The sequence below is a fragment of the Dermacentor variabilis genome, chromosome 8 (assembly GCF_050947875.1).
Source record: "Dermacentor variabilis isolate Ectoservices chromosome 8, ASM5094787v1, whole genome shotgun sequence".
Classification (NCBI taxonomy): domain Eukaryota; kingdom Metazoa; phylum Arthropoda; class Arachnida; order Ixodida; family Ixodidae; genus Dermacentor; species Dermacentor variabilis.
In genome coordinates this window covers 27,370,850-27,394,060 of record NC_134575.1, presented here as the reverse complement: position 1 = coordinate 27,394,060, position 23,211 = coordinate 27,370,850, and the positions used below count along the sequence as shown (strand labels likewise).

The following is a 23,211-nucleotide window of genomic DNA, read 5'->3' as shown; positions in this document are numbered from 1 at the left end:
CCCCGCTTCAGCAAAAAAAAAAAAAAAGAAGGGGGGGGGGGGGGGGCGACCGAGATCCGCTCGACTCGACTTTGTTGCTTCGCCATCGACGTTAAGGACGCATAAACGGCTGACGATAGTTAACGTCGTTATTAATATGCGGCAAGCTCTTATTGACATAACCTCGCCACGACGCATCCTCAAGAACACCACGCGACCATGTCGTCATGGGGCGTTAGTATAGTCGTTCGGCACAAACGACGTATGCCTAAACAGCGATGAAGTGCTGTATGCCACCCTATAGACAGTGACTGTTGCTCAGCGCGACACTGTTGCTCAGCGCGACATATTCGTGAATGGTCCTTTAGCTCGCTCATCCACAATGTTCGCTTAGTCGTGCGACTCTGCTTTTAAGTGTGCTGCCCACGCGTTAACGCGTTAACGGATAGCTTGCTCAGCGTTTCCCTTTTGAGGGCGGCGATGCGCACGCTGCTGTGGTTCTTTCTATATATTGCAATTGTTGGGCGCTATATCAGTTTGTCGTGAAGCGAATCACGCGGTGCTTGGGGACGAGCATTCTCGGCTTCGGTGCCGAAAACTGTACAGCGCATGCTAAGTGCACGGAGTGCCGTAAGCCTGTAAAGGCGACAATCCTTCAGGAGGTCGAGAAGGCTAGTATACATCTTCTCATCATCTCTGCGCAGGACAGGTTCTCCCTCACAGTGGTATCTCCAATCTATCGTTGTCCTGCGGCAGCTGAACCAAACGGATACTCTTAATACCCGTCGAATTTTCAAGTGGCATTGGCACATCTAATCCTCATGCTATGAACTCTCTGTTCTCTTGCCTATTGTTTGTCTCCAATTCACATAAACCCTTACATACTAGACGATTGGACGCATATGTCGGGTTAACCGCCCTGACATGCCACCTTCATTCCCTTTGCTTCTCTCTCTCGTTCCCTCTGCCACCCTTGGCTGCAAGGTCCGGTGTACCTTGTGTTATATTCCACGTAAACGTCTCGGGCAACATGGCTGCTCATTGCGCCACCTTGGCGGTTCAGATTCGCAGCCGGATTTCGAAGCGAACTTTCGGGGCGTTGCCGATTTACTTAATTATTTCTTTAAAAATATCTTACAGGCCTCATAGTGAGGCATTGAGTAAGGGGGGCAGTACTTTGAAAATACATAGAATACAAGATATCTATAAACCGTATCTGTTTACAACCTATAACCGCAAGTGCAACCGAAATGAAAAAAATTTAGTGCACAGTGCATTAGGGAAAAGAAGGAAACATCATATAATAACAAGGAATAAATCGCACAGATTGTTTATTGGAGAATGCCATTCGGATGACATTAAATTAGGCAGCAAAGGGACCCCACAGGGCTCTGTGCTCTCGCCCTTTCTTTTTAATGTGGCCATGATCAAACTCCCTGAAAGACTGGAGGCTATTGAAGGACTAAACCACAGCATGTACGCTGATGACATCACATTGTGGATAGCTAAGTGCAGCGATGCCCAAATCGGGCTATCCAGGCAGTTGATCGAAGGTTACGTCGGACCTAGGGGACTTAAATGTTCACCGCAGAAATCTGAACTGCTTTATACCAGCCGAAAGGCAGGGCCAGTAAGGAGGAACCGCAAATCTCCCTCATAGCTGGGGGGATCCCCATTCCTTAAGTGGACAAAATTAGAGTTCTGAGACTTTTGATTCAGGCCAAAAGCTTTAATGGCGAAACAATAAGTAAACTAGACGGCTGCGCACTGCAGACCATGAGGCTGATCCGCAGAATTGCCATCAGGCGGTGCGGGATGAAAGAAGCGAATCTAGTTAGGCTAGTCCAGGCCTTTGTTATAAGTAGAATAGCTTATGTTGCTCCCTTCCTCAGTTTTAGGTCATTCGAGAAGAAGAAAATTGAGGTCATCATACGTAAAAGTATAAAACAGGCGCTGGGGCTTCCCATCCGCACTGCAAATGAAAAGCTTTTTGTTCTAGGGCTCCACAACACTCATGAGGAGATTATTGAAGCAGTGAGGATCTCGCAGTATGAGAGACTTGCGGGAAGCCCTACGGGCAGGAAAATCCTAGCTGGACTAGGCATAAACTATGAGGGGCAGGAAGGCATCAAAGTCGACCTGCCGCGAAGCGTGTGGAACCGACTAATAATCCCACCACTACCTCAAAACATGCACCCAATCCATCACAAAGAACGCAGAGTGAAACGGGCCGAGGCTCTTGAGAAGCGTTTCAAAAACTCGAAGAACGTGCTCTACGTTGATGCTGCAGACTATGGCAACGGACGCATGGCCCTAGCTGTAGCGAGCGCTGAAACTAGACTGATAGCCCGTGGCACAGTTCCAAAGGATTACTCTCAGATTGGAGAAGAATCTGCCATAGCACTCGCAACTGCAAGTACTTCAGCCAAAATTATAGTCAGTGACTCTAAGGTTGCGGTGATGAACTTTGGCAGAGGCAGAATTTCTCCCGAGGAGAACAGAATCCTGCAGACCTGCAGAGGTAGCAGGAAAATTGAAATAATCTGGGCACCTGCGCACGCCTCCGTCGCTGGGAACGAGGCGGCCCACGAATTAGCTCGAGGACTTACATTCCGACCTGGTGGGCTAGCCGAAGCCTTCACGGGGCGGGACCGCTTAGTGTGTTACAGAGAGATCACACAACACTACAGACTAGGGCGCGTTAAACATCCCCAGGCTGATATATCCTTATACAAAAGCCAGGCCTCCACTTGGCGTCGCCTGCAAACCAACTCGTTTCCAAGCCCGGTGTCGTGCAGCCTCTCCTACCCGGGTCAGTACTCCAGCCAGTGTAAGCTATGTTAAGCCAGGGCTAATCTTAATCATATTCTGTGGGAATGCCCACAGGCTCCCTCTGAGGGAAGAATAAACTCTTTAGAGCAATGGGAGACCTTATTACTCAGCTCCGATCCGGAGATTCAAGTGAAGACCGTCCGACTGGCCGAAACCGCCGCTAGGGTCCAAGGACTCCTGGCCGTCTTCTAGGTGGGAAGGCTTAAAGCCTTCTCTACATCTGTTGGACAAATAAAGTTTTACAATCCAATACAATACCCGCCGTAGTTGCTTAGTCGCTTTCGGGTTGCACTGCTAAGCACGAGGTCGCGGGTTCCAATCCCGACCATGACAGCCGCATTTCGATGACTGCTGAATTCAAAAACATCCGTGTGGTCGTCAAAATTAATCCGCGGTCCCCCACTCTGGCGTGCCTCATAATCAATCTTGGTTTTAGCACGTAAAATCCCCTATTTATTTGCCTCCGGCGAGATCAGTGACGCGACATATAATCGTTTCTATAAGATGTTGAGGTTGAACAGAAAAGCGAAGTATCCGTGGTGTCCCCCAAACCGCTAAAATTCTCTATATGAATAAAATTTCGGCCAGGATCTATCCGGAGAGGGAAACTCAAATCAACTGTAATAAGTGCTGTAATAACCACATGTAATACATGTAATGTAATAATGCCAAAGCATGTAATAACCACATGCTTTGGCAGTGCCCCGCGGCCTTCACAGACTGTGACAAGGAAGAAGAATGGTGGCGGCAAATGCTACACAGCGAATCACTCTCTGACCAATTACGGGCAGTCCAGAAGGCCCGCGATGTGGCTGAAGGTCTCGGCCTGACAGTCCCAACGTGGGAGCGGCCCGCGTCAACCTAGGGTTGACCTTCAGGACCCAATAAAGTTCTTCTTACCTTACCTTACGAATCGGGTGGTAATATGACTGAAAAAAAAATTAATAATTTAACAAATAATTAAGACAAAAGAAAAAAATAAATATATCATCCAAGATGAAAAATACCCCGTCAATACATGACATAAAGGAGTGATGAATATTATATAAGCCTTGCGTTGATGGGAATACTAAAAATCCTGCCATGGAATTGCGCGTGAGCGCCAGAAAGGCACTTTCTTTCTTTTTTTGCTGGTATCCTCAATCACTGGCGGTGAAAAATTGCGATGGAATGACTTGCTGCTAGCTGTATACGACTTTCCCGAAATTCGAAATTAGTTTCTCCAATAAAATAGAGAAAGGAAAAGCAAGAAGAAAATATCAACAAGAACAATACGCACAAATTGGGAACTTCGTTTACTTGTTAGGCGTCTTCTGTTACTAATTCGCACTCAATCGGTTTCCCTGGTTTGTTCCAATGATTTCGACTCCTACAATTTTCGCCGAGCGCCAGCAAATGGCCTTTCACGATGGTGCGAGGTGACACCGTCAAGCTCCCGCTGTTGATCCTCACGTCAATTTTTCTTTTTTTTTTTGCATTCATAGATCTGGGGAGGGGGGGAGTCCGCCTAGTGGACTGTCCATTTCAGCCGCTGCTGACTGGACGAAGCTGTACGAGCGAGGAGGAAGCGAGCGTCCCCAGCCAGTCAGCAGCGGCCGAAATGGACGGTCCACTAGGTGGACTCCTACAGCATACCTCCCCTGATCTGTCTATCGCTAACCTCCGTGGGTACATGCCGCGCTTACAAAACATCATCATCATAAACCTCCTCTTCTTCCTCTTCTTCGTCTTCTTCTTCGTCGTCGTCGTCATCATCATCATCATCATCATCATCATCATCGACGTTCGGCTCGTGTCACGAGATCAGCAGGAGCTCGCGGTCGGTGTTCCTGCCTCGACGAGGGTCTGGCTGCTGCACGTCTCACGATTCGGCCCCGGGTTCGTGCCGGCGTTTCGACGAGAGCATCCACTCGGACTCCAGCCGAGGTTACCGCAGCGTTCTTCGGGCCTCGTTTCCGCGACAACCCCTGCGATCTCTCGCCGGCAGCTTCGCCACCGTTTCCGTCGAGCACGCTCTGAAGGAATCGTTTTCTTCGGGTACGCATGAACTTGCTATGCTCCCGGTTGCCTCACTGCAGTGTCAAAAGCGTGGGAGTTTGGGCGAGTTGGTATGTCGTGACTTTTTTAGGCTTGTAGCTCAGACTTCCGCCACAGGCTGTCTGAATATGCGTTTTCACATGGTTACTTTCGGTTGTGTTGCTTGGTTTTGAGTAATCTCTTCCTGTCACATGGTTCGCTGAGTGTATAAGTAGCCTTCTGGTTCACGAAATAAACCTCCAGCGGGAAGTTGGCGCTCACTCTGTCCTCTGTTCCTTTACATTGCCCTTTCCACCTTCCTTTTTGCTCTTTCTGAGGTGCGCCACAAGCCTAAAAAAGTCATTACTGGAGTGTGTTAAGCGAACGGGGTGCTCTTTCGCGCGTTGCCATTACATACTGCCTCTGATAGATACTATGTTGTTAGCAATGCTGTGAAACCGCTCCCTTTGAATATGCCCGGGTTTTTTTTTTCTCTCTTTTTCGCGCGCAGTGCACTAATAAACTACACATAGACACCGCAGTAGCTTCACTGCAGGTTGACGTGAGGCTTCCGTCAAATAGCAGATAACTGTAGTTGCAATGTGGTCGCAAGGATTGTATTGTATATGGCTTGTGCTGACGTCATCCTACGCGTCGTGTTAGTGAACCGGCGCGGGGAGAGGCTGTGCTCGTGCCGTCACGTGCAAGATTTCCGCTGGCGCAAAGGCTTCGGGGCAGCACGGTAGCGCTCAACTTTTTTATTTCTTTTTTTCCTTCCCCCCCGCCTTTTTTTTTACCCGCCTTAGTTGTTTAGTCGCTTTCGTGTTGCTCTGCAGAGCACGAGGTCAGGGGATCGAATCCCGACCGTGGCGGCCGCATTTCGATGATGACCGAATTCAAAAACACCCGCGTGGTGGTCAAAAACTAATCCGGAGTCCCCCGTTCTGGCGTGCCTCATAATCTATCTTGGTTGTAGCAAGCAACATCCCCTACATTTTTTTTTTTTTGCCTCCAGCGAGGTCAATGACGCGACATACAATCGTTTCTAAGATGTTGAGCTTGAACAGAAAAGCGAAGCATCCGCGGTGTCCCGCGGGCCGCTAAAACTCCCTGTATGAATAAAATTTCGGCGCGTGTTGGGAAGCGGAAGCAATTTCCGTCATAACTGTAGGCCACCTGCAATAGGTATACGCAGTTTCGTTAAGCATGCGCGTGTTACCTATTTCGCCTCTTCACGTATATATTGGGGCTGCTATATACGAGCGAAATAAATCGTTCCAGAAAGCAGCCGTGCTGCCGTCGGTTCCGTCAGCGGTGCCAGCCCACGGCTTCGTGACTCCCCCTTCCGGCGAAGCCTTCGACTCGGCGTTTCGCAGCCATGTCTGGTAATGAACACCAAAGCCTCTTACTTGAAGAAAAGAAAAGCAACGCACTGGCTACGTTGGTATACCTGAAAAAAACACGACGTACGTGGAAACACGTTCCTTTCTGCTGTCAAGCGTTTCGCCTGGTGGGCCAGCCTTAGTCAATTACGTAATAAAAACGTCTTTCCACATACGTCATGTTTATTCTTGTGATATATATATGTGGGGGGGGGGGGGGAGGGGGTATAATGATTTCAGCATTGCCATTTGTTGGGCGTGTTGCCAGCGAACAAGGACAGAAAGGTCACTTTGCGGTGTCGGCTCCTCTCTGTACTTGTTCGGTGGCGCTAAATATGCTTTCAGTGGTATTGTGACTAAACCATTTGTTTTCCACTCCCTTCTGTAACGTCCCGCTGGAGCCTTGAAGGCATTGAATATATATATATATATATATATATATATATATATATATATATATTACAAGAATAAACATGACGTATGTGGAAACACGTTCTATGACGTAACTGACGAAGGCTGGCCCACCAGCCCAAACGCTTGGCAGCAGACAGGAACGTGTTTCCACGTACGTCGTGTTTATTCGTTTATCCTATGCCACAGTCGCCACTGCGTTTTTTTTTTCACTGCTACAGCTATATATATCGTAGAGTGTGATTGTAAAATATGCCTGTCGGCCCTTTGTAAAGTTGTAACACTTCGCTTAATCTACGCAGAAATGAGCATGGTCTCAGATTCAACCGCTACCTTCAGTACCGGGGAGACTGAAGACGAGTGAGTATTCTGTTGCCTACAGTGTATATATATATATATATATATATATATATATATATATATATATATATATATAATGTGTGTGTGTGTGTTCGTTTTTCACTATTATCCTTTCACAATAAACTACAATGATCTCTCTCCCTCCTTTCATTATTTGGTAAACGCATCGATTCGTCCGGAGATGATGAGCAGCATCCATGGGGGCCCATTGTATGAGCCTCACCGGCTCGTCCCCGTGAAACGCATTTCCGTGCCTATAATTAAACGACGTTGCGGGGGGTATGTTCATTCCTCACACGCGGAATTTACGGTGTACTGGCGCATTCAAGACCGCTCATAACATAGCACGTGCTTTTGGAAAGTTCGGTGTGGCCGTCGCACAAGACGGCGGATCGGACGCGCCGACGCCACGCAGAAGATACGCCCTAAATACGCTCAATGTGGTTGCCGATTTGCGCGCGATACTAATAAATAGCGTCTTATTTCTGCACCATGCGTTTCACTTTTCCCTTGTCGGTCGGTGAATGAATGAATGAATGAATGAATGAATGAATGAATGAATGAATGAATGAATGAATCAATCCATGGACTTTTGCGCTGGCGCAGGGAAGATGACGAGAACCGGAAAGTGTCGTTCGTCATCTGCTGCAACCTGATCCTCTTCATCATCATGATCATACTGCTCATGCTGCTGTTGATGCGATACTCGTGTGAGTATAGTGGTATTGACACCTCGAAGATACTCTCCGATGCAGTTGCTAGGCAGGTAGTAAGAGTAACTTAGTAAGAGTAAGAGTAACAACTACGTCATCATTGAAGCGCTCTGGATCCGCTCGCTTGAAAAATAACACCTTCCACTCAGTCGGTTTAACTTTCACAGCAGAGACGGACGCTGCCTCAGAGTTAGGATTGTGCTACACATCACCAGCGCACGGTCATTAGCGTAGTTGAATCTGTCAGTGTGAACACTATCGCCGGATCGACGAATTGAGCCCCATATCAGCAGGGAACGGTGGTTAACGTGCTGACGTCAGTAGTGCACGTTCCATGAAATATCTCGGAGCGTAAATTTTCCGAACGTGCGAAATGGCGCAGAAGTTGAGGCGCTCGCGTGTGTTGCAGTGCATGCAGACGCTACTACCTTCTGCGTTAGCATTCCACTGCATGCTGTGCTCGTGATAATTAGTTCCGGCGTGTCCTAAGAAATATACGTGTAGACGTTTCGTGCGCAAATTAGTCCCTCTACTGTCGGCAGCCCGTAAACTTGTGCCTTTACGCTTTCATTCGCAAGAAGTGCAATAGGCTTTCTGCGGCCATTCATATTAACCAAAAGTATATATATTTGCAAGCTATTTATGCCTAGGCATCGCGCAGTAGCAGCTACGTAAACTATATATGTAGCAAGGCTTTTTGAAAATACGCAGACAAAATGTGGACAAATTTGTAAAGGCCATATATGGACGTACAGTTATGTAGACAAATGTATAGACGATTAAAGCGAAATCCAGAAAAATATCGTCCAACCATACATTTGACGATAACCAATTATGTCTAGTCATTACATAGTAAAACATACGTATGCCATAAGTGCAGCAAGGATGCGAATATCGATTAGAGAAATATATGGCGTATTCAGCATGGTATGGCCGATGGCTTAGAGAAATATATAGACGAATACATAGACAAATGTAGAAAAATAGTCACATAGGCAATATTGCACACAAATGTCGACAAATATAGTGATATAGACAATACTACAAACAAAGTACCAAGGGGACGAAAACTGGAGGCAGTAATGTGCGTGTAATTCGAAACCTATCGGTGCTATGGCTAAACCGCTATGACGTAAATTGAGAACGTCCTCTAACATTTCGATAGTCTTTATTCTATATAAGCTGGTCTGTAGGCTTCTAGTGGTGGACTTAGCGGCACAGGATCGTGTCCTTTTGACTTCAGAAAATAGTCTCCAAAAAGAAAGCTGCTAATGGGCTTTTTTCTTTTTTCAATGGATAAAGTTGCAAACGAGTTGCCATCGGGTGTAAGGACAATATCAAATACACATGACAATGTGTAAGACAATGCGTCCGTTTTTACATTGCATTTAACAGTGGTATATTTATGAAAAACAATGCTAAATAAACTTAATGTTACCGAAACATTTACGTACCCTTTACTCTTTACATTTACGTAACAGATGCACGCTTGTTACCAGAAGTAGATTTTCTGGTGACGAGTTTTTTGAAACTGTCACCTTTCGTACCGCCTACCTTCTGCGCTGTTTCAAAGTTACAATCGCTGCACGCCACACCAGTAGATTTCGATATTGCTTATGTTCTTGCTATTTGTTCTTCACAGAGTGGTGGTGTTCCCCTTTTCGCTTTTTTACGAAATGAATTTACTCACTTACCAAGGCTCTTTCTCCCTTTCTTATTTCTCTACGCAGCAACTCTAGAGGCAAGCGGTAAGTTTGTTAGCGTCGAGCTTATACCCACTTTGGCTGCTGGCACGCGCTGACAGACAGACAGACAGACAGACAGACAGACAGACAGACAGACAGACAGACAGACAGACAGACACACAGACACAGACAGACAGACAGACAGACAGACAGACAGACAGACAGACAGACAGACAGACAGACAGACAGACAGACAGACAGACAGACAGACACACAGACACACAGACACAGACAGACAGACAGACAGACAGACAGACAGACAGACAGACAGACAGACAGACAGACAGACAGACAGACAGACAGACAGACAGATAGATAGATATATCAGAGCGCACAGACCTGTTTAGCCCAGTGGGTGAGAACACTGGCTTCGAAGAGTGAGAGCGAGGGTGACGTGGCATCGCGGCGATGCCCTCTGCCATCACGTGACAGCTTGCGCGCCAGCGCACCAGCAGATGTTCCTGTTCGCCCGCTCTGCTCCGTCTAGGCGCGCATGGGACGTGGGATCACAGCCAGTGAGAATTTCGGTGCCGTTTCGCTGCTACAGACGCCACATTTACAGCTCAATGTGCCATTTTATGCTTTCGCATCACAAACTTTAACAAAAGCGTGTTGTTTACGGCTGTTTTGAAGCTTTCATTGTCCGGAATAGTGGTAATGTAAGGAGGCTGGCGGTTCCAATTCAGACGCGTGTTTACTGAATAAAGGAACCCTGGCACAACCTTTGTTCGACAACTCACTACACCCACTTGAAGGTTGTGACCAAAACGCGATTATATGTATGACAGTGTTCATTTAGAGGAGGGTTGAAATGAGAGGTCGTATGATAAAGATACTATCATGCCCATTTCCGACGGGATGAGGGTTCAGGTAGACTAAAGGTATGTTTCATAGATGTAAAACTGTAAAATCAGCCAATAAAAAACGAGAAGCACGATTTTGAAAACGTTCAAAGAGTCGTATTAGAGTAGTTTGAGAAGAGTGCCATATTGCCGAAGCATATACTCTAGAGCGAACAGGCGTCTTGTAAAGTGTTGGTTAAGTTCACTCGGTGCAGTTTTAAAGCTGGGGCGTAGGTACCTTAGTGCACAATTGGAAATGTTAATCACGTAGTCAATGCCTACGTTCCATGTAAGGTCATTGGTGATATAAAGCCCAAGGTAATTGTAGGAGTCAGCAGAGTCCAGTCTCATGCCATTGTCGAAATAAGGAAGTGCGTTAGTATTGGTGTTCAGACGGTGAGATCAATGCGTATATTTACATTTGTTAAAGGGACCCTGAAACGCTTTTGACGATTTTCTACAAACGTATTGAGTCGTTAGAGTAGGTCCTTCTGATCATTAATTTACACATCTAAGTGCTCCGCGTAAAGCGTGTAATTTATTACAAGGTTTTAAATATGCACATCGCTGCCGATCGCAGCGCACTGCTCGGCGAAATTTTAAGCCGCCCCTACCCATATGACCGAAATCACCCATACGACGTCAGTGGGGCGAGCTATCCGATTGGCTGACAAGGGCGTGTGATCGATAATTTTTCCAACTTTATGGTAAACAAATGATCTTCGTAATAGTTGGAATGTTAGTTAATTTGTTTTTATGAAAAGAAAGTAACATAAAGAGAATGCACAAGAATAATTTTTCAGTACGCTTAAGCACTTCCGGCACACAGCATGTGTCAACGTTGGCATGTGTCGCCTGCTTGTGTTACAACGTACTCCATTTTGAAGAGAGCTCCGCGGTCAGAGTCGGTCTCAGTCTTTTCGCGAGCACTATGATTTGACTTTGTTGCCTTGTGGACTGCAAACGTAGCGACTGGCAATATGTCAAGCTGCGACATCGTGTCCCTCTGCAAGGCAGCGTACGAGCGAACTGGCTGCTGCGCATCGGACTGCCGCTATCCGATCGGCGCCAGGATTTGCGCGTTTGTGGCCGTCACTTTACACCGGAAGATTACTAACGCAATAGCGTTTCCCCGAGTCCGGTATTAGGGAAAACGCAAGCGCAAGGGGACAGTCTGGCCGCTTGACTTTGCCGTAACGGGATGAGCCATGAGATGAGCAGAAGGGCAAATGCGAATGGTCTGCACGGTGCAGCCACCTGGTGGCACAGAGCTCAACCATACACAGTAGCAGCAACGAAGTGTATTCTTCTTTGCTGCTGGTGTGTATTTTTCGCAGGAGTGTAATCATGAACACGTTGTTTTTATAAATGTTTAAAATCTTTTACACTTGGTTAGAGCAATATTAGCGCTTTGTTTGGCTGGTTAAACGCTGCACCAACAAGCGTATGGACCGCGCTGACCGATCAGGCCGCTCACGTACGTCTACGCTAAAGTTCCTTCATCAGCTTGAGTTTATGCCTACAGTCGTTTGCCGAAATGACCAGCTTGCCTGTGGTTACCGGAATACAAGACACGTTCGGCGCTACGACAGAATGCTCGCAACGCACGCTGCTTCGATAGCTCTCGCTTGGGGTCGACGGCCAAGCGGCTAGCGGAGCGGTCTCGCGCGGGCGGGGGCGGGCTCCAAAACAACCGGAAGTGGACGATGTGACGTCGCATCGTGACGCTGAACCAGTGAAGGCGGAGCTTAGCCCCACTCGCTCGGCGAACGAGTTGAGGAGGAAAAGCATGGCTAGGGAGGAGGGTAGCTTCTAATCGCTTGTAGCTCCATTAATACGTAACGCTTCACTTAAATTGTGGTGCGAATGTTCTACTTAAGCTGTACCCTACGCGTCTACAAAATTTGTCCGAACCGTTTCAGGGGCCCTTTAATATTGAGATTCATGCGCCAGTTATTGCACCTGGAAAATATTGGCAAGGTCACTTCGTAGTTTACGAGAGTCTTCAGTGCTAGCAATTTGATAGTAGATTACACAATCGTCTCCAAATACTGTAATAGAGAAAAACTGAACACTGTGTCGTAAGTCGTTAATAAAACAAAAATAAAGCAGGGACCGAAAGGCAGACCCTTTTGGAACCCCAGAACTACAGCTGTACAAGTGGAAGAGGAATTGTTAGCCACTACGCACTCTTAATGACCTTGCAGAAAGCTTTATTCCGATAGCAATTATATGGACACTACAGGCGCATTTTTGTCGTCGCCATCGCCGTGATGTTCCTTATAAGTCCAAGGGCGGTAGCACCGTCGCCGCGCGTCGTGTGCTGTATGCGCGAGTGAACGCATGCGAGGGAAGCCGGTGATCACGGCTGAATCTGCCGCGCGCAAAGGAAGAAAGCTGAGAGCAAACGCGCCGTCTTCCGTCGCGTGAAAGGTCGCGGGAAGATGGGAGGTAGGGAGTGGGGGAGGGGCGTTGTTCTCCGGCAGCAACTGCGCATTTAGGCTACCGGGAGCAAGGGGAGGGAACTGACTATCGCGGCTCAATCTCGCGCGCGATGATGGAGTAAAGCGGGGATGCAGCGTGGAAGGGAGGGGGGCATGGCTTCGACTCCGTCAGCAAGTGCGTACTTACTGAATTTGCACGACCGCGCGCAGTCTCGCGCGCCGTATCTTGAAAGGCAACTGCAGACGGCTCATACGTTTGTGCGCGATGTGCTCTCGCCGCTCTTGCACTGAAGTGATTGACAGCACGAAGGTCGACAGCACGAAGGTCACTTCGCTCGCTACTGCTGCGGCGCTTGTTCACACTAGCGTTTTGACATCGAGTGTCCGCGCTCATCGAGTGTGATGCATTGATGTTTGCTTCTGCGCACGGATACCATGCTTGCTAATTCGGTTAGTAAGCGAATGTTTCCAAGTTTATGCAGCCGCTAAAGCTACAATCCTTGCTTCGTACAGATGTCTGCTACTTTGTTATCACAATCAATGCCTCGTCGTTAGGGCGAAACTGCGACTTTTTTTATTCAAGAAAGAACAATTTGGTCAAGGTGTAATTCATTAGGCTTTGGAGAAAGTAAGTTGCGAGAAACAGTGTCGAAAGCTAAAGCAAAGTCGAGAAAAACACACTCAGTGTCGGCACTAAAATCGGTATCTGCGAATAAGTCGTTAGTAAAAAATAGTTGAGTATCGCAAGAAAAAATGTTTCTAGCACCATATTGACAGTAGTTAAAGAAGGTGTTTTATTCTAAAATGTTCCCAACGTGCGAAAAAAAAACGATGCGTTCAAAGATGTTACGTGGAATGCTGGAAAGAGATTGTACTACATTTTGGAATCATTGGCCTAACTTCAGTCACTGTGTAAGGCTGAGCATTGCCAAACTGGGGAAAATATTGGATAGTATTATGAATGAGTAAACGCTGTACACTTCAGAATTTTTCAATTTATGAAATCCGTATATGCGGAAGAAGTTGCGAGGTTTTGTACTGGTTAATAACAATCCACTGAATAAGAATCGGACCCATTAGTTCGAAATTGTAGCCAGGGACAGGTGGGAGTATACCAAAGAGCCTTCTTTTTTGTCTTTGTTGATATTGAAGAAAACAGGTTTTTCAAAACTGTACAACATTGATCAGGACGGATATTAGTGGCATATGTAAGGATCAGTTCGACCAAATTACTAGTGGGGCCTTTCACTATGTTCCAGAATGTCGGTTCAAGCAGTCCATTTTGCAAGACAAGTAAAATGAAGACCTATGCAGCATAAATTCATTCATTCATTTACTTATTCATTTATTTATTATTTATTTATTTGACAAAATGGCTTTTTCTGCATTGAAGGTCAAATTACTGGAACACGTCTGCATTTTGTTGGAAACGTCGGGAACGTGTAGCTCAAAACTGGTATTATCGTCGGAGTCCGTTACAAGTGGATACGACTTGCTAAGTCGCCGGCTACAATTCCTGAATTGCAATGCCTGTTGTAAAGTATTTAGTTTAAAACTTGTTCAGCGATGCTTTGTTAATAGTGAAATACTTATTTTTATTTGTCCCGCAAATAATGTCTGAGAGTAATCTAGGCCAGAAAGAAAATTTTACTACATGCCGCAGAGAATTATTCAAAGATTCGGTTAATAATAAAGTTAAAAAGCGCGGTATCGACAAAAAAGTTAAGCGATAGCATGATAAAAGAGATTGCAGTTGGAAGGTGCGTCTGGCAAAGTGAACATTGGAAGCATGAAGATGGTTCCAGTCGACACTTGTGTGGAGTAAAAAAGAAAAAGAAACACCGTTCGGAAGGCTGGAACGCCAACTTTATATTTGTGGTCAGATGGGGATAAAGCAGTGGTGTAATCAGTTCGTTTGCTTGTTGGTTTGTTTGCTTGTTTGTTTGTTTGTTTGTTTGTTTGTTTGTTTGTTTGTTTGTTTGTTTGTTTGTTTGTTTGTTTGTTTGTTCGCTCGCTTGCTTGCTTCTTTTTTTCTTGTGTTGAAACAGTGTAGGCCTTTCTTTCTTTTCCAGAGGACGAAACTGATAAACCGACTTATAGAAAGGTGAGCGGCGGTGGCGGCCCTCGACCTACAACAAGTGAGTACAAAATGCGTAATTCTGTCGTTGCCGCTAGAAATGTGCTCATTTCCGATGCTTTTAGATTTGAACACGTTATTTGAAGACGTTGTAGTCGCAACGTATACTGTGATACATAATATCATACCTTGATCGCTCGTGTTTTGAATGGATCTATAGGAGTAATAGTTGGACAAACAATTTTTTTTAGAATTCTTACGCGGAACTCCAAAGAAGAACCTCAAGGAACATGATAAAAGCAAGAATTCGATTTTTTTTAACAAGTACTGAGAGTTAAAGAAAAAAAGAAGAACGTAAATGTGCACCTATGATTCCTAGTTCCCCATCTTCTGTAAGTCAGATCAGGCAAGAAAAATTATGAAGATTTGCTGGCGTCAATGCTAGCCACAGCGATGCCTATGCTATGCGGGAAATCAGTTGCTTCACAAATGTGAAAACAAGTAAGTTCCTTTCGTACAGGCAGCACTCGTTTTTGCTCTTTCCATCAGACACTGGCATCAGGCATCAGGTATTGTTTTACTGCATTCCTTAAGCTTGCGAAGAAATAGTTGTCAGATGAGGGAGCATGCAGAAGCTTCCTCTTCATTGATCATTGCGTTTGATCTGCTTTTCTGTGCGAACAAGGTGGTATAGTGTGCGTTTAACTGGTGCTGGAGCCTCGACATGCTTTGACCAGTTCCTGCAGAGTGCTGTACCGTATTGTGCCGTTCACATTGTTGTACAATAAGGAATAAAGGCACTTGCACAGGTGGTGCTCGAAATGTGAGAGATTAGACAGCTAGCCAAGCGTTGGTCGAAGGTCGGTCTGAAATCGTACTGCGTGCTCTTGTGCGAATGAAAACCTCCAACACGAAGAAGAATAATTGGTCGCAATAATTTGTACATACGATGTCGTAGTGCTGACGGATAAAAGCACCCCGCGGTGGCAGGAAATAAAATTGCACTATATATCAGTCGAACCCAATTGTCAAAAGGAGAGCATATATGTCGCCGTGAAAAAGACAAGTCCACTTGTCGAAACGTTGGCTCCTGCTCTTGCCTTATTCCCATCCTGCTCAAAGTCGTTGCGAGGTATCGCACAAAAAGGCCATTATAGAAAGTGACAATGCACATTTTTTTCCGACAAACCGGAGCGAAAATGCTAAAAAAGATGACATTAGAGAGTATTTCATAGTGCTACGGAACAGTGTTTACAATGACAAAGAGGCGAGTAGTGAGAAGACGACGACGACGATTAGAGGCTAGCGCAGGCTGTTGCCTCTTGGCCAAGTGCGGCGTATTGCCTTGTAAATATACTTCTATATAGCTTTTCGTCTGCGTCTTCCTACGTAACAATATTCAGCTTACACAGCTTTTGCGGTTACACAGCTTTTGCCCCCAAACACACAACTTGTCTTCTTTACTTGGAGACCAAAACGAAATTTAGGTTGAGATATATAATTTTTGGTATTGTGGATTACTGGACTACTATATATACGGGGCGATAAAAGAGCAACTCTACCGTGAGATAAGACTAGATAATTCAGAAAAGAAGCAAAACCGAAATGCGGGTGCCATCTTCGCCCGCATTTCTGTGACGTCACGGATTTATTTGACGCCACTCCACGCCAAGTGACTCTCTCTGACATCGTAAAATGTGGCCGGCGTCAGCTTGGGCCTATAGTTCATCATCATCATCATCAGCCTAGTTACGCCCACTGCAGGGCAAAGGCCTCTCCCATACTTCTCCAACTACCCCGGTCATGTACTAATTGTGGCCATGTTGTCCCTGCAAACATCTTAATTTCATCCGCCCACCTAACTTTCTGCCGCCCCCTGCTACGCTCCCCTTCCCTTTGAATCCAGTCCGTAACCCTTAATGACCATCGGTTATCTTCCCTCCTCATTACATGTCCTGCCCATGCCCATTTCTTTTTCTTGATTTCAACTAAGATGTCGTTTACCCGCGTTTGTTGCCTCACCCAATCTGCTCTTTTCTTATCCCTTAACGTTACACCCATCATTCTTCTTTCCATAGCTCGTTGCGTCGTCCTCAATTTCAGCAGAACCCTTTTCGTAAGCCTCCAGGTTTCTGCCCCATATGTGAGTACTGGTAACACACAGCTGTTATACACTTTCCTTTTGAGGGATAGTGGCAACCTGCTGTTCATGATTTGAGAATGCCTGCTAAACGCACCCCAGCCCATTCTTATTCTTCTGGTTATTTCAGTCTCATGATCCGGATCCGTGGTCACTACCTGCCCTAAGTAGATGTATTCCCTTACCACTTCCAGTGCTTCGCTACCTATCGTAAACTGCTGTTCTCTTCCGAGACTGTTAAACAATACTTTAGTTTTCTGCAAATTAATTTTCAGACCCACCCTTCTGCTTTGCCTCTCCAGGTCTGTGAGCATGCATTGCAATTGGTCTCCTGAGTTACTAAGCAAGGCAATATCATCAGCGAATCGCAAGTTGCTAAGGTATTCTCCATCAACTTTTATCCCCAATTCTTCCCACTCCAGGCCTCTGAATACCTCCTGTAAACATGCTGTGAATAGCATTGGAGATATCGTATCTCCCTGTCTGACGCCTTTCTTTATAGGGATTTTGTTACTTTCTTTGTGGAGGACTACGGTGGCTGTGGAGCCGCTATAGATATCTTCCAGTATGTTTACATATGGCTCATCTACACCCTGATTCCGTAATGCCTCCATGACTGCTGAGGTTTCGACTGAATCGAACGCTTTCTCGTAATCAATGAAAGCTATATATAAGGGTTGGTTATATTCTGCACATTTCTCTATCACTTGATTGACAGTGTGAATATGGTCTATTGTTGAGTAGCCTTAACGGAATCCTGCCTGGTCCTTTGGTTGACAGAAGTCTAAGGTGTTCCTGATTCTATTTGCGATTACCTTAGTAAATACTTTGTAGGCAACGGACAGTAAGCTGATCGGTCTATAATTTTTCAAGTCTTTGGCGTCCCCTTTCTTATGGATTAGGATTATGTTAGCGTTCTTCCAAGATTCCGGTGCGCTCGAGGTTATGAGGCATTGCGTATTACAGGGTGGCCAGTTTCTCTAGAACAATCTGACCACCATCCTTCAACAAATCTGCTGTTACCTGATCCTCCCCAGCCGCCTTCCCCCTTTGCATAGCTCCTAAGGCTTTCTTTACTTCGTCTGGCGTTACCTGTGGGATTTCGAATTCCTCTAGGCTATTCTCTCTTCCACTATCGTCGTGGGTACCACTGGTACTGTATAAATCTCTCTAGAACTCCTGAGCCACTTGGCCTATAGTTGTATTTCCTTTATTAGTATATATGGACTTCTTTGCCTCCTGAAACACCTCAAGACCAGGCTTCGCACGTTCCGACAACTTGTCTGTTCCAACGGTCCAAATACGAGAAAATTCTCTGAAACCTATGACGTCACCCTCGCATATATCGGCACTAGCATTCCAGCGTGCAATTTAGGAGATAATAGCAGTTTGGCCATTCATGTTGTCTTCTAGCAATCAAGCGCACACCGGAAAAAATCCCCGAAAGAAGAGCTTCGTGCCAATATTATATCAGTCTAAAGTGAATTCACGTGTTTAATGCGCGGAAGAGGCGTGAGACCGGTGCATACATGTCCAATATATTTACAGAGGGAGTTTTTTGCCGGCGTAGTTCACCTTGCCTATTAGAAGAAGCGCCCAAATTAAGACGTGTACACAGTCGGAGTAGAGAGAACAACAGCTATTCCTGTCTGCTTTATCTGTGTGTGTCCTAATTTGCGCCCCTCTGCTAATCACTGCGCATCACCAACTGGCCCAATGAAACGCATCTTGTCTGTTCAGCGTATAGTTGTTCTTTTTCGCAGGTCGTTATAGCCAATTTACTTCGTTTATTGTCAAGAAGACACCACCGTCACCTGATAATCGTTTCTTACTTGCCCGAAGCCCCGATGAACACCACGGTCAGCCAACCAGTTACAGAGCCCTCGACGCCGGCTAAGACCACGCCGACGGCGACACCTACAATGGCGCCGACAACGAGACGGCCGACGACGACGCCGACGACCGCAGCGCCACCGCCACCACCGACGGCGGCTCCGAGCACTACGCCAAGCCCGACGACTACGACCAAAAAACCAACAACGGCACCACCACCGTCGACTACAAGTGAGTGACCGGTTCTCGTCGGATCTCGCGTTTAAAAAAGAAGGCTAACTTCAACGAAACATCGCTTCAGCTAAGTTGGTAATAACTGAATCGGTACTGTGCTTTACTAATGAGCCATCTTGGCAAAAGCTGCCGGGGTGGTAATTGTGTGATTTTCGTAATTAGCAGCCTTTCATTAGCGCCTTAGTGGACGGCGCCTGCACCTGCCGGTTAGTGGACGTGACGTAAGGAGCCGTCACGTGGTGTGCGAAGTTTGGCAGCGTGCCGTGGGCAGCGCTGAGTCTTGGAGGCAATGCAGAGGTGCCGCGCGTTCTGAGTCGGGCGTCACTTCCGGTGTAACAGAGGACGGATTTTTCTTGTTCTCTTCTTCTTTCGGGTTCGGTACCAAAAACGTCTACTTTTGCGAGCCTTCTTGTGCGGCATCCACTTGTATTGCAAACGTGGAATTTTGCACGGAGCTTAACAGTGCTAGAGGCCGGGTTATAGTTGTATTTGATGATGTAACAGATAGCGCTTGTGTATGTCGTTTCCCTTCTGTGTCGTTCTATGTTAAAGCGCTACGAAGTTGCATTTCGCATGGAGACTGCTATATATGTGCGCACTATCCGACGCTAGGCCTTTCATCCGGTTAAAAATTTTGTTGCAGTTGGTCAGAGGCGATTGCTGTAATATTTTCGGGAGTCCGAGTGAGAGGAAGGGCAGGGGGGGGGGGGGAGGCTAAGCAAGAAATATGTTTTGTGAGTGAGCCTGAGTCACAGAGCGCGGTCTGAGTGGGTTCCGCGCATTTTTGCCAAAGTATGGTTTTAGCCATAGGGTGGCTTATAAATGAGCTTGCTAACACTAGTTCATTAGACTAACGTCATGCATCTTCATCTATTTTTTTCATTCAAGCTTCAGCGCCGAAAGTTCGTAAGTTACATTTGAAGGCCCCGCCTGCACCTTCTATTTCCTTCGTCGTATACCTTATCAGAGAGTCGTAATGGCAAAAAGGCAGTGGCTCATAAATGTCACGGTCTTGGGAGTACGACCCAAGCTGAGGTCATTGCGTGCATTATCATTCAGTGCCGGTTTGTTCGTTATCCTCTTATGTGCCCCTCTTGAACGTGAAGTCATCTTGTGATAAATGATCGGCAGAACAACAACAAAAACAAGCTGGTGATTCTTGGACAAGCTAACTGGCTTCCTTTGCTAAACCGTATAACTTAACATTCAATGACATGTATCCAAAAAACTATGAAGCCGTCTACAGGAAGTATAAATCGAGTCGACATAGCCTCAATAATGATTTCCCGGAGTAAGTATAGCGGCACTTTACTCGACAGTTTACTCGTCAGTAGTCGAGTAACGTTCCGCACCAGATTGCAATATTCCTGCGAAATTTGAGCATGAACAGTGCAGCGGTAAGCGTAAAGATTTCCTCGCTTTTTCTTTTTGAACATTTTAAGCGCAGTACGCACGTCCTGGCATATAGGACCTTCCACATCGCACCAATTCTTCTGGGCAGTTAAAACTGTTAAAACACTGTTTGATACACGATTCTCTTCTCTTCGAAACGCACACGAAAGCTACACACAAGAGCTCAATGCTTGCATCGTGTCTCTTCTATTCGAACGCATTGAAAGGACATTAAACAAAATAAAGACAAAACGTTTTTCGAGATATGTCAGTAATTAACCTTTTTAAAATACCGAAAATGCCGATCTGATTGAGAGAGAAGCCTTCGTAATCCAGCAATAACTGCAAAACAATAAATAGGTGCCGCCACCGGCTTCGGGTTTTCGCTCCATCTCACCGTGACGTCATAGATATTGATCGTGAAGATCGCCTCTGCACTGTATTCGCGTAGAGCAAAAGACATGTAGCTTAACAATTCTCAAGAAATATTACTGAACTGCAAATTCTCAAGCAATAGTAATAAAAGATACTGCAATATCCTTGACGTCAGTCTCTGACGTGAAATTCCAAGAAATTCCAAGACGTTCCTTTACTGTTCTTTTAATGAACCTATTACCACAAAATTAAAAGAAAACAGAACTCTCGTTCTAAAGAGATGGTATTTTAGCGTTCTAAACCAATGTATACGTAGTGTTTCGCTTTAGTGTCGTTTTGAAAGAAATTAAAGCGCCGTCTTCCGGTCGTTCCACTCCCGTGACGCCAGGCCAATACACGCTCATCTGCGTGTTCGAGGCGCTGCGTCAGGTGCTGTGGAACAAGAATTACTCGTGCACGGACTACGTCTACATCCGGTTCTTCACGTACAGCACCGAGAATAACCCGAACGAACCGGTGGTGTTCGAGAGGAAGAAGCTCAAAGGTGACGAAGTCGCGATGCGCCTTTGCCCCTTTATTTTTCCTATTTTAAAGGCGCTCACGGCCAATTCTTCTGGTATACCTTTTCTTTGTCGTAACGGTAAGCTTAGTTGTCGAGTGTTCAATCATGCAGTGGTAACGCTCAAAAGCCCGCGGGACAGCTTTTTTTTTATCAGAATTTCTCGCAATCTGCACTGAGGATGTAGTCGTGCTCAATAAACATGCTGGCAACAGTGATGGGCGATCGCGATAACGATTATACGGTGGCATTGGCGGGAGGCGGACGAAAAGTGCGGCTCTAGCCGTAAGAAGGTGATGTTTTGTTTATCAAGCCGATGTTTCTGCGGTTCGTGTTCTCTGAAACGTTGAATTACCTTTACAATAGTAGCTATAGCGTCCAAATCTACACCCCCTGCGACGGCTCCCTCCAAGCAACAGAACCCGATCTCGAAGGCCGTACAATTTTGCTGGCCGCATGCGCCATAGTTCATGCCAAGCTCAGTGGATGTCAGTAGTGCTAGTATTGCAGCGCTGGCACCCACTCACGGCACGATTCGTCGATGGCGTTTTGTATCTCGAAATGAAAGCCGTTTCTGGGAGGAACCTTCGACGCTGAGCGCATAAACCGGGTGCAGCGGATAAGCACCTCGTCTTGCCGTGGCATAAGGCAGTTTAAACTGCCCCTTGTAGTCGCGTAGTCACGCACAGCTAATACTGATTGCCGCGTAACAGGATGCGCACCAGGAACGTTACGTCATCTATGCACGGCCAGTGCGGCTTCAATGCATTTAGTTCGAGAGCACCAGACATGCATATTTCTTTATGTACTTTCGTTTACAAATCACCTCGACGAATGCAGCATTTTGACAGCTTGCATGCACGGTTAAAAGCGGCTATTTTCTGTTCAGAACGCGACAAAAAGAGGGATGCCAACTCGTGCCGAACATGTTGCCCTGTTCAGTCGACAGCTAGCTATATCCAACAACTCGAGGTCTGCTTTTTATTGTCGAAATTTGAAGCCTGGTAAATATGCCACATATCATTTACGTACTCACCTGTCGTAAAATAATGTGAAAGTTAACCCCGCGATCCGAATGTGGTTTAATTAACCATCACGTAGATACCCTTCTTGCATCATCTGCATGCCTTGTAGCTATAGCTCTTGCTTCAAAGGTATTACGAAGTTTACGTTGAAAAAAAGAACAGCATCCCACCTTTACCGTTCGCGTACAAGTTAAAGAGTATTAGGAATAAAAAATGTTCACGCTCCCGTTGCGCTTTAATTGCGCGTTCATTCTTCTGGTATTGCATCCGTGCGAAATGCGCATGCGTGTTACAAACTGAAAAAAAAAAATCCACCGACGGTTACGATGCTCCCTAATGGGAAGCTTGAGCGCAGCTCTATACGCGTTTTCATTTTGCGATTTATTGGCTGGCGCGGACAATCTCTCTCGTGCGGCACGTTGCAAGCGGAGGGCGAAGCATGGCGCGACTGCTTCGATCGCTAGTCGGTAAATCGCGAGAGGCTGCCGCCGCAGACCTCCGCTCATACAGCGCTTTGTTTCCATATATGGTATCGGTAGCTACGTCGGTGAACAGACGACGCGCGCTACTCTGGCATCATCTCGTATAACCATCGTCGCCGCATAGCCGGTCTTGTGCGGCACTACGCTTTTCTTCGCACGCTTTCACTATGCCCTCCTCCTCCGCTTTCCTCCTCGCTTTCTCTTCGCTATCGCCGTCTTCCAGCCCACGCTGCACTCCGCGTTCTCTGTTTCATCCGCCGCTGTGCTCGTTCGCTCGGTTACACCGACGCCGACGCTCCCCGCAGGAACGGGCGCCCGAGAGCTGCGCTCCAAAATTTCAATTTCATCGACCTCAAATTTCAGGAAAGCT

The 23,211-nt window shown here is 46.4% G+C and overlaps 1 protein-coding gene across 1 annotated transcript in view; it reads left to right on the top strand.

The window, feature by feature from the left end:
* Positions 1–4,645: 4,645 nt before the first annotated feature.
* Positions 4,646–23,211, top strand: part of LOC142591333 (uncharacterized) — a 35,346-nt gene continuing 16,780 nt past the window's right edge. The window contains exons 1-8 of the mRNA XM_075703658.1: positions 4,646–4,848; positions 6,109–6,212; positions 6,923–6,980; positions 7,587–7,690; positions 9,424–9,441; positions 14,797–14,862; positions 18,784–19,005; positions 21,164–21,319. Coding sequence (XP_075559773.1) covers positions 6,206–6,212; positions 6,923–6,980; positions 7,587–7,690; positions 9,424–9,441; positions 14,797–14,862; positions 18,784–19,005; positions 21,164–21,319 — 631 coding nt within the window. The 5' untranslated portion in view covers positions 4,646–4,848; positions 6,109–6,205. The remainder of the gene's footprint in view (positions 4,849–6,108; positions 6,213–6,922; positions 6,981–7,586; positions 7,691–9,423; positions 9,442–14,796; positions 14,863–18,783; positions 19,006–21,163; positions 21,320–23,211) is intronic.